The sequence below is a fragment of the Antedon mediterranea genome, chromosome 10, assembly GCF_964355755.1.
Source record: "Antedon mediterranea chromosome 10, ecAntMedi1.1, whole genome shotgun sequence".
NCBI classification, from domain to species: Eukaryota; Metazoa; Echinodermata; class Crinoidea; order Comatulida; family Antedonidae; genus Antedon; species Antedon mediterranea.
The window spans coordinates 11,705,016-11,716,504 of NC_092679.1; the positions used below are offsets into that span (position 1 = coordinate 11,705,016).

The window sequence follows — 11,489 nt, forward strand, 5'->3', positions numbered from 1 at the left end:
AATTATATGATACCCCATTTTGGCTACCATCTAATACCCGATTATTCTGAAACCTTATGCAGGTTTAAGCTGCAGTACATCAACACATTCAACGTAAGCTAAGTATGTTTTAGATCAATGATATAGCATTCCGTGACACACTAGGTAATTCAGTAATTGTACATTCGTATTCAATAGAACATTTGAAGGATTGCTACTGAGGTAATTGTTGTTCGGGTGATTCAGCGGTGTGTACAACGGCAACGGCTGCTGACCGATCGCCCTGGTAAACAATGCCTCGTCTGTTATTTTGTTCGATATTTATTATGATAAATACATGAGGAGTAGGCCTACATAAAGAAAAATTCCGACTCATAGATAGCTGGCCTACTTGCCTTAGTGATTAATAGTGGTACGTTCACATAGCTCCATGTTCACATCTATAGATATATATTTATTTGTTCGATTGTAGGTCTAGCCTGTGTGTGTGAAGGTCATTTAGGCCTAGCCTAGAGTTGTTTTGATCCTTAAGGATCGTTAAGCAGTATACTAGTATACGAAAGAAGAAGAAGAAGGTTAAAATACATAACACCTCGTACGATTGATATGTAAATATGATCTGCCACTGCTACCCTTAAGTCTTACCCTTCCCTCATTAAATATAAAAGTGAACGCTGTTCATAATTTTTAGTTAAAAATGCCTCCGGAAAATGGTACCGTATAGGCCATGCGTAGGGGTAATGAAATATGAAAAATCAGCTCTGTTTTTCAAAATTTTCTTATTAGTAGAGTAGAAATAAGGTTTCACCTCAAAAAAATTGCAACAAAAGGTATTTCAACGGATTTTGGTAGTATTAGGTGTACTAAACAACAGAAAAAAAGTCTCAAGAATTTCGACCCCCGGAAAGTGGTTTTTTTCAAGATGGCCGCCAAAATAGATAAAAAGTGAAAATGGCCATACCTCCTAAACTACTTGGTCTATTGATATAATTTTGGTACCAACATACTCAGAACATACATATTTATATTCGCTATAATAGAACATTTTGGCCAAAATTAACCGGAAATACCATTTCTGACAATTTGACCTTTGACCTTGATATGTTGTATCTTGGTAACCACTGACCGTAGGGAAACAAATGATGGCTCAAATTGTTCAGAATGTACATATTTACATTTATTGTAATGAGACATTTTGTCAAAAAATGGTTAGAAGTAAAGGTTATTGACCTTTAACCTTTATCTATGTAGAATTTCCATATCTCGGCAACTATGTGTGGTAGAGATTTAAAATTGGGCTTTAAATACTGAGAATATACTTATTTATATTTACTCTAATGAAACAGTTTGACAGAAAATGACCAGAAACGACATGTTTGACCATTGACCTTGATATGCTATATTTCGATAATGACTGACTGAGATACACCATTTATGGCTCAATTTGTTCAGAATATAATTATAACTTTTAAATTTCTAATTACGGTATAGCAGCAATTGATTAGATATTGTGCATGTATTTAGTACGGCATCTTAAACAACTATTCCAACTTCGTCTTCATCATCGTCATCAATCTTTCTATCTACGTTGTCCCATTCTTCTAGTTGACACACTCCACAAACTGAAGTACATGCCAATCCATAGCGTCTACAACTGCAACATACATCCAGTAGTTACAAAGGATGATTTTCAAAGTTCTTCTGGAGCAGCAGTTTCCATTGTCATTATTGGCACAAATGTTTTATTACAAACTTTCCATCCCCACTTGGTAGCATCCATGGTATTATCTTTCTATAGCCATTGCATGATTTGACTGACATTCTGTAGCAGATGACGTTGGTGGTAGTTGTTGAGGCTAGGTTTGATAAATGATTTACCCTCAACAACTTTTTTATTAAATAGCTTGCATCTGTAGCTATTCAGGGAATCCAGTGACTTCGCTCCAAAAAGAATAGACATGTCCTTCAGTCCAAACTCCTCGATAGTTTAAAGTTTCTGATGCGGTTGAGTGAAAATATCGGCACACATGTCATATTCTGGGTTACTTTCAATCAATTTATTAAATGCCGCTTTCTTGCCGATTCCGAAAATCCTAGACGTCGAATCACAACCAGTGAATGCATGCACTATGGGTAATGCATTTCACATTTTATATCCTAAAACAGATTTCAATCTGGTTACATTAATCACTCTGGTAGGCCCATCTTTTCCTTTGTCTAATCTGAAGTACACTTCTTGGTTTGTTGTATTTACATGATACAGTAAAAGTACCAGTAAGTCCGTGTCTTCTCCAATCAAAGTTACTGTATTATGTTCAGAGACTTCAACTGTTGCCAGAGCAATGTCAACATCGGCATTGTTTTGTTTTGTTTTTTTAAACCATATTTAATGAGGGTGATCCACGCAGCTATTGCTGATCATTAGGGACCCTCAGAGGTTCACAAGACAAACATATACACAAGATGCTCTACAAAACAAAGTCTTATTACAAGTCTTTGGGAGTGGAGTAATTTGGTCGTTAGAAAAAATCCTGACATGTGACGGGACTTGAACTCAGGACCATTGGAGTGGTAGCCAAGCATCATAACCATAACTCGTTGGCTGCATGTCGTACAGGACATTCTTTTTTCTGTAGCTCATATGAAAGCATGTTGATAAATTTGTGTTTGTTCTCATGCCTTGACAGGAATTCTTCTTTCTTTCCATCAAATTCAGTTAGGACAAATCTCTCTAGACGATGTAATGAAATATGAACTAAGTCCGTTTCCACCCTCACTCTTCGAAGCCAAAGACATCTTTAGGAAGGCAAATAAACCAATAAATTGATAGAAAGTAACCTAGAATATGACACTGATGTGTGCCGATATTTTCACTCAACCGCATCAGAAACTTCAAACTATCGAGGAGTTTGGATTAAAGGCCATGTCTTTTCTTTTTGGAGCCAAGTCACTGGATTTCCTTAATAGCTACAGATGCAAGCTGTTTAATAAGAAAGTTGCTGAGGGTAAATAATTTATCAAACCTCAACAACTACTACCACCAACCTCATCTGCTACAAAATGTCACAGTCTTAGAGTATACTATCAAATCATGCAATGGATAAAGAAAGATAATACCATGGATGCTGCCAAGTCGGGGAAGTTTTTAATAAAACATTTGTGCCAATAATGACGATTGAAACTGCTGCTTCAGAAGAACTTTTGAAAATCATCCATTGTAACTGTACTACTGGATGTAAAACTGTATGTTGCAGTTGTAGATGATATGGATTGGCATGTGCTTCAGTTTGTTGAGTGAGTCAACTAGAAGAATGGAACAACGTAGATAGAGAGATTGATGACGATGATGAAGACGAAGTTGGAACAGTTGTTTAGGATGCCGTACTAAATACATGCACAATGTCCAATCAACTGCTGCTATACCGTAATTAGAAATTTAAAATTATTATTATATTCGTTTTTGTTTACTTTTCCGGTTTTTTATTCACTATTATTATTAAGAATGTATACAGTATGTTCTGAACAATTTGAACTTGAACTCATATTCTAAATATAATATAATAAATGTAAAATATTACAGTTACTTGATTCCCAGGTAATTCCATGGGTAGATTAGACCATTACGAAATAAAAATAATTATATTCTGAACAAATTGAGCCATAAATAGTGTATCTCAGTCAGTCATTATGGAAATATAGCATGTCAAGGTCAATGGTAAAAAAAATGTCGTTTCTGGTCATTTTTTTGTCAAACTGTTTCATTAGAGTAAATATAAATAAGTATATTCTCAGTATTTAGAGCCCAATTTAAAATCTCTACCACACATAGTTGCCGAGATATGGAAATTCTACATAGATAAAGGTTAAAGGTCAATAACCTTTACTTCCAACCATTTTTTGACAAAATGTCTCATTACAATAAATGTAAATATGTACATTCTGAACAATTTGAGCCATCATTTGTTTCCCTACGGTCAGTTATTACCAAGATACAACATATCAAGGTCAGAGGTCAAATTGTCAGAAATGGTATTTCCGGTCAATTTTGGCCAAAATGTTCTATTATAGCGAATATAAATATGCATGTTCTGAGTATGTTGGTACCAAAATTATATCAATAGACCAAGTAGTTTAGGAGGTATGGTCATTTTCACTTTTTATCTATTTTGGCGGCCATCTTGAAAAAAACCACTTTCCGGGGGTCGAAATTCTTGAGACTTTTTTTCTGTTGTTTAGTACACCTAATACTACCAAAATCCGTTGAAAAACCTTTTGTTGCAATTTTTTTGAGGTTGGCCCCTTTTTTTCATTAGTTCTACTCTACTATATAGCTTAACCCCAACCATGGGAAAATGTGCCGTGAAATGTGCAAAAAGTCACATCTGTACAAACATGGCACCCTCAAATGTGCAAATCTGTAAAAATGTATAATCCATTAATGTGCAGACATACCGCCGTCAGTTTTGACGTCAAATGTGCAAATAAAATTCTACAAAATAAAATGTCCAAATCATTTTTTTCAACCAAAATCGTTTATTAAAAATGATAGCCTTAATTCAAATGTGCAAAAAACTACATTGTGCAAACATGGCACCCTCAAATCAATGTGCAAACCTGTAAAAAGGTATAATCAGTTAAATATAAAAATAATCAATCTTGACGTTAAATGTGCAAACGAAATTCTACAAGATTCAGAATACGGTCATCGGGCCCTAGGATATCATGGGTCACATCCCCTTCTGAGACTTCAGCTGTAAGCTAACAACTTATGTTACTTACCAGCAATAATAGTAATAATAGCTTTGATTGATTAATAATTCTATAATAAAATATGATTATATCAACGTAAGATGAAGCGGCTGACTTGCATGGACGACTTACTACCGTATTGAACTTAACTGTAGGCTTATGTCCGGAATCCCCATAAGGCTAAAGCTAATGGGCGTAAGGCTAATCACCTTGCACCTGACAGCTGTTGCAACAAGCTGGAAGGGCATGTCAGTCTACGAAGTGTAGATCCTGACCAGTTGCTGCGCCCGTGACTATCCCCTATACGTCAGACAGCTAGACATACTGAATGTAAATGGAGGATACAGCACTTCCATGCGCGACAATTCCATGCCCAGACCGGAATATAAGAGCAATTATATTATGTTGGACCTCCTCTGTCTGTCTGTGCCACATTCTGATAAGTTAGTTATCACATCGTTACATAATCACGGAATAGGGAAGAAAAAACGTTCCTGTTGACCCTCTGTGCGGAGAGACAACTGGTATTACTAACACATTGTACAACCTGGAGTCATCTCCGTTGGCAACAAGTAGATTTTGTCATCATCAGACAACGCGATTTTCATGTCAACCATCAACTTGCCATTCAGACTAGCATACGTTAAAATATTAACATACTTTAAAATTTAAACGCCAAAAATGATTATACCATCCTATGACAAAGTAAATGTTTAGAGTTATGAATTGTCTAATCTAATTTTTAACATGATGATGTCATCAAAATGAAACATGAAGGTAACAATTTCAAAGCATAATTATCTGAATAATTACATTCTTAAAAAGTAAGATGCGCGCTCTTTTAAACGCGACAAACATTTACGAACTGTGCGGAGAGACAACTGATAATTACTAACACATTGTACAACCTGGAGTCATCTCCGTTGGCAACAAGTAGATTTTGTCATCATCATCAGACAACGCGATTTTCATGTCAAGCATCAAATTGCCATTCAGACTAGAATACGTTAAAATTTGAACGCCAAAAATGATTATACCATCCTATGAAGGTAACAATTTTAAAGCATAATTATCTGAATAATTACATTCTTAAAAAAGTAAGATGCGCGCTCTTTTAAACTCGACAAACATTTACGAACGAGATAAAAAATCCGACTTGTTTAATTCAAATGGCCATATGATGACATCAGATAGACAAATCTGTATATGAATTTATATCTACAAATCAGCTTCCACAATAAGTTTAAATCACGTGGATCACTTTTCATTCCGAGGAGCTATAACATGTTAAAATATAACGTATCGATGAAATTAAGTAACTCACGTTATTCTAATTTGTTATATGATGGCGTAATAAAAATTGAAAGTGTTTTAACTCATGTGAAAGAAAATTGATTTAGCAAAAAAATATTAAAATCTAGGAGAAAATGGGGAACGCAGTAGCGCAATGCGCTCTTCTCAAATGGAATTACTTAGTACAAAAGAGAAAAAAAATCTAATTTTAAAATTCACGTGGCCATATGGTAACGTCATCCTGTAGGTACAAATTGTACATGACTTGATATCTACAACTCATTAGTTTCATAATACATTTTAAAAAATGAGGTAACCGGCCATCCTGAGAAGCTATAACTGATAAGAAATAGGTATATTTTCGCACAAATTTGCAGTAAATTACCTTAGCACACGATTATTAAAGCTTAACGTGCACATGCGTTGTTATTTTGCAATTAAAGTTCATTAAACAAAATGAAATCTACTACAGAAGGTATGAAAAACAAAATTCAATTGCAAAAAACATTTTTGTACGAGCTGTGCGCACAAGTGCGTGCGCAAAACGCCAAAAATATAGAAAACTTGAAAATGCTCAAAATGACCTAAAATGTACGCGAAAGTGATTAGAAATTAATTTTCCGAATTTTGAAGTACGTAATCGCGTAATTTTTTTCCGTAGCATGCTATTTTTTTGCTTTATATTATGAAATACACTTTTGTTAAGTTTTTGTTCAGAATTTATGATAACCATAACATTTCATAAAATTGCGCGTAACTTACGCTGCGTGACTCTAAAGTCATATAACGAAAAACAAAATTCTTGGAAAGAAAGGAGAATAAGATAGAAAAAAGATCCTGACAATAACAAGGGGTTATCCGCCAAGATAAGAGATATGGCAATGCCTTAAAATGTGGGTCAAATGTTAATGGTACTTACGGTAATTTTCTTTCATAAATACTTCATTAGAGTAAATAGGAATGTTTTGCCTGGCGCCCATCAAAAATTGAATTCGTATAGGGTGAGGGGTAACCTGTACACCAAATTTGATGCTTTCGGAAGAAACTGAACACCCTTATTTAAAGACAGACTCCACTAAAACTAAAATGTACAGTTACAAACTTTAGACGAAATACAAACTAAATACTGTAATTGTTTTTAGACTTGTTAGTCACCAGTTTTATTTTTAATAGGAACACTTTAATAGAGTAACTCTAGTCATAGAATGTTGCAAAACAACCATGTCGAATCATAGCATTCAAACATAACAACAAAATAATATACACTTTAGAGCTAGCAAAAATAAAAGTCAAATCCCGCAGATTTTGTACGTTACGTTTAAGGTTAAAAAATTCTTTTTATCTTAACATCATCAACGAAAATGAGGATGATGATCAACATAATGCTTATTATAATTTATAAATTCAGATTCAACAGAGTTTTTATATTAATCATTTTTAACACAGTTCAATAACTTTCTATTAAAAGTAACATTAACATTGGTCAATAGAAAAATATCTGTAATCTGGAAAAGTAATATTTGTTCAATAAAAAAACATGTTAGAACTTTAAAATAATACATTAAATTAGATTGCTGTATATAAGGAGTCAAAATGAATGTCGAAATGTCTGGTCGGTGAAATGTTCGGTCCGCGATAAGTCTGTCGAGACGAAGTGACGTTCCGTTGTAACCTTAATTTTATTTATGTTCTTTGTAGGATGTCGTCTGAGCCTGCGCCGTACGGACAGTATGAAGATATCAACGCAGACAATAGACCGTCTCGCTTCAATAAGTGTTTGGCAGATAGCATCAGTACGACTGATCGGATTGCACACTACGACACGTGGGCAAAGACATATGACGAGGTTAGAATTGTGATAAAGGGCAAAAACAACACTTTTTAAACGCGCGAGTAAATGTGTTTAAAGCCTGTTTTCCATTAGGGAACATAATCACGCGAATCAAACATTACTTGCAAACATTTCTAGTTCTGATCATAATTGCGCAATTTTCATATCACAGATCCATGGTCTGAAATGGGTTGTTTCTTAACGCTTAAAGGATGAACGTTTCGCATGTCTGTTTTTTTACTATGGAAAATAATTGCATAGAAATTTTAGATTGATATTAAACATTTTCTTTTTCAAGGATATGAGGTCATACGGTTTCACTGGACCAGAAATAGCCGTTAAATATATGAAAAGGTATTTTAAAGATACTAACGCCAAATATTTGGATTGTGGAGCCGGTACTGGACTTTTAGGTGTACACGTAGGTTATTGTTACTCGGCTTCATTTAAAAAAAACAACACTATTATAACAATAATAGAAATTTGGAGATAATCTCCTACAACCGACAGCTTTTTTGTATTTGATTTTCGACTCATTTTTATTTTATTTCATCAAAACCAACAGCAACAAAAGTTGCCACTTAAAGGTATGAAACAGAACAGATGCAATAAATCTATGTAAAATAAATTTAAATAAAAATATGTTAAATAGTAAAAATTAGCCTATTGAGCACAATGGATGGTACAAGGATTAGCATTATCAATCCGTTTCTATTTCGTTTTGTTGACTAGATTAAGGAGTTGGGGTACACAGACTTCCACGCACTCGATGCATCCAGCGTGGCACTGGAGAAGGCAAAATCCAGACAAGCATATACTAAATTTATTGAAGAATTCATTACTACAGGGAAACTTGGCATAGAAACAGGTATGATAGTGCTGAGGCCTTTACTTGTGGTGTAGTACTGATGATTTTACCAGGAAGGTTACGAATGAAACAGCTTCTATCGTATGACATAGCGCTCGCAAAGAGACATAATTAGTTAGTTTTTAGCTTGAATGAATGCGTAAATGGCATGGCTCTAGCTAGGCCTAAAAGAGGACGGGATCTCAGTCCCGATGTTTAAATACAAGGTGCATTTATTTATTTCATTTGTTAGAAAAAATAATGGTATCAGTTGATATGTAGTTTGTAGCCTAGTTTTTTTTCAACAGTTGTATTTGTAGTCAAGTTAGGCCTTATTTATTCTAGCCTTTGCTCTAGCTAGGCCTAAAAGAGGACGGGATCGCTGCAATCCCTATGTTTAAATACAAGGTGCATTTATTTATTTCATTTGTAAGAAAAAATAATGGTATCAGTTGATATGTAGTTTGTAGCCTAGTTTTTTTCAACAGTTGTATTTGTAGTCAAGTTAGGCCTTATTTATTCTAGCCTTTTTTGTTGTTGAAATCCATCTCACACATTGACGATACAGCCTAGGTAAAACATTGTTTCTCGTCATAACATGAAACGTTCTGATTGGATTGCCGTAGCGTCGTACGCTAAAACGGTACTATCAACCGTTTTCCACTACAACGCTACAAGCGTCGTACAACGCGTTGTACGCTAATCCCCAACTGTTCAGACACACATTCTTTTAGCGTCGTACGCTAATACGGTCTAACGCCATGGTTCTGAACAGGGCCATATAGTGTCCCCTACGTCTGCACATGGAGAAATAAGTTACGAAGGAGTGACATAAATCACACATCAAATGAACAGACCTCCTCTCCGCTAATTGAATTATCTTACTGTTACGTAACATTTTAATGGACGCTGATTTGTCATGTGTCAAATCTGAGCATAGGATATCCATTGGTTTGCTTGTGATGCGTCATCACCTGAGACTCGACCAAACGGACGGTTCAGCGGAGACTGCCTGCGACTGCATCACACAACGTTCTCAAAAACGTACATTTTTTTGTGCTTTAAAAACATCAATAATTAATTTGTATGTAAATGTCGTTTTCTATCTGCATTTACTACTGCGTTTTTGGTCTTTAGATACATATGATGGTTTGTTGTGTTGTGGTTGTTTTGTTCCTGGGCATTTAGAACCAGATTGTGTTGAAGATTGGTGCCGTATTGTTAAAACAGGTAGGCGTGACACGATTATTATTTTATTTCTATGGCCGTTGTCTGTCATTCATCTGGATTGATGAAACTAAGCCAGGACTGTTTAAAACACCTTTGGCTGGTCCTAACATTGATCAAGGGCTTCACTTGTCCAGTGCCCATCTTTACTAGAAGAGAGGCATAAGCCGATACGTCTGAGACAGATACAGGTGCTGCTGCCATAAGATTTAGCAGCGCTGATTTCAAATGCCTAATGTGACCCCAGCACCATATACAACACCCAATATTTCCAGATGGTATCCCATTCAGCTAGCTCGACCAACCCAGCGTTATCTTCGGTGATCTCACAAAAAGAAGAACCGATGTTTCAACGTGGTAAGGCCGCATACACGATACACGATATATTTATTGTCACTTTTGGAAAATACAAAAGTAATTTTTTTTCTGATGCTAAAACAAGTAAAACAATTATAAAGATAGTAAAAACAGGCAACTTAAAAAAGTAGATATGGTGTGGATTTCACATAATTTTGTAACAATAAACGTAACCACCAAATGACCACGTAATATGAGGTACAGCTTTGAATGAATGAATCTATATTAGATTTTCCAATAATGCCCAAAAGTAAACGTTACCGGTCGACCACAGGTGTTTCTGCCTGTCATATTATTTATGTTGAGATTCTCTGTGTTTAGAGAAGGATGCTTTAGACCAGGTCCGCCTTATATTATTAGCCAATCAAAATCGTATAATTTTTGGAGGGACAATGTTATCCTCCTCTGAAGCCTAAAATTTGCATATCCAGTATAAAAGTAGAATGTAATAGATATTAGAGAAGAAGAGAGAATAAGATCAGAGTAGATAAACGGAAAGATGATAAAGAATATATTAAGGCTTGACTGGTAGTGTTAGAAAGATGTATTAAGATAAATTCACTACACTGCCAATGAACGAATTGTTCAACTTATTTGTTTAGTAAACAGCGACGTTTCAAAACCTATCCATGCCTATTGATTTCTATTTTTAGTTATGATGTCATACAGCGTATTTAATCCCTGTCGCTCTTTCTGTATTGTGCGAGCCCTTGCTTTATTTTGGTATCGAGCTTTTCTCCATTTCTTAATGATTTATCAAAACAGTTTTTTTCTGGCTTATTAGGTGGTATTGTAATCATTGTAATGAACCAACGGTGGCTATCACAAGAACCAGCTTACAACGAAGGCAAACTTGAGGGTGCCTTCCAGAAACGTGTCGACGAAGGCAAATGGGAATTAGTTGTTAGAGAACAGAGAGATAAATATTTTACAAATGATGTAGCAGAAGTGTTTGTTTTCAAAATAAAATAACTAAAATGCGCATGCACACACAGACACACCTGCACAGAGTCGTCAGATCTAATTTTCCGTTATAGGCCTACATTATACAAATTAATAGACGCTTACTATACAAATTAATAGACGCTTACTATATAAATTTTATTGTAAAGACATATTATACAGTACAATGTAACCTGTACGACAAATAACACTATACTTAAATTCCATAAAAGTAATTTCAAACCATGTATAAAAAAGTTTATG

General features: G+C 35.0%; 1 protein-coding gene across 4 annotated transcripts; it reads left to right on the forward strand.

Moving 5' to 3' along the window:
- LOC140060610 (methyltransferase-like protein 27) lies at positions 1 to 11,489 on the forward strand. 4 transcript variants are annotated; one of them, XM_072106893.1, is made up of 6 exons: positions 1 to 93; positions 7,720 to 7,867; positions 8,151 to 8,273; positions 8,585 to 8,720; positions 9,837 to 9,929; positions 11,068 to 11,489. In XM_072106893.1, the coding sequence occupies exons 2-6, from the start codon at positions 7,721 to 7,723 to the stop codon at positions 11,253 to 11,255; spliced, it is 687 nt and encodes a 228-aa protein (XP_071962994.1). In that variant the 5' UTR covers positions 1 to 93; position 7,720; the 3' UTR covers positions 11,256 to 11,489. The 4 variants fall into 4 exon arrangements, with proteins under 4 accessions (XP_071962994.1, XP_071962993.1, XP_071962995.1 ...); XM_072106892.1 differs by having other exon boundaries at positions 25 to 102; XM_072106894.1 differs by having other exon boundaries at positions 66 to 144.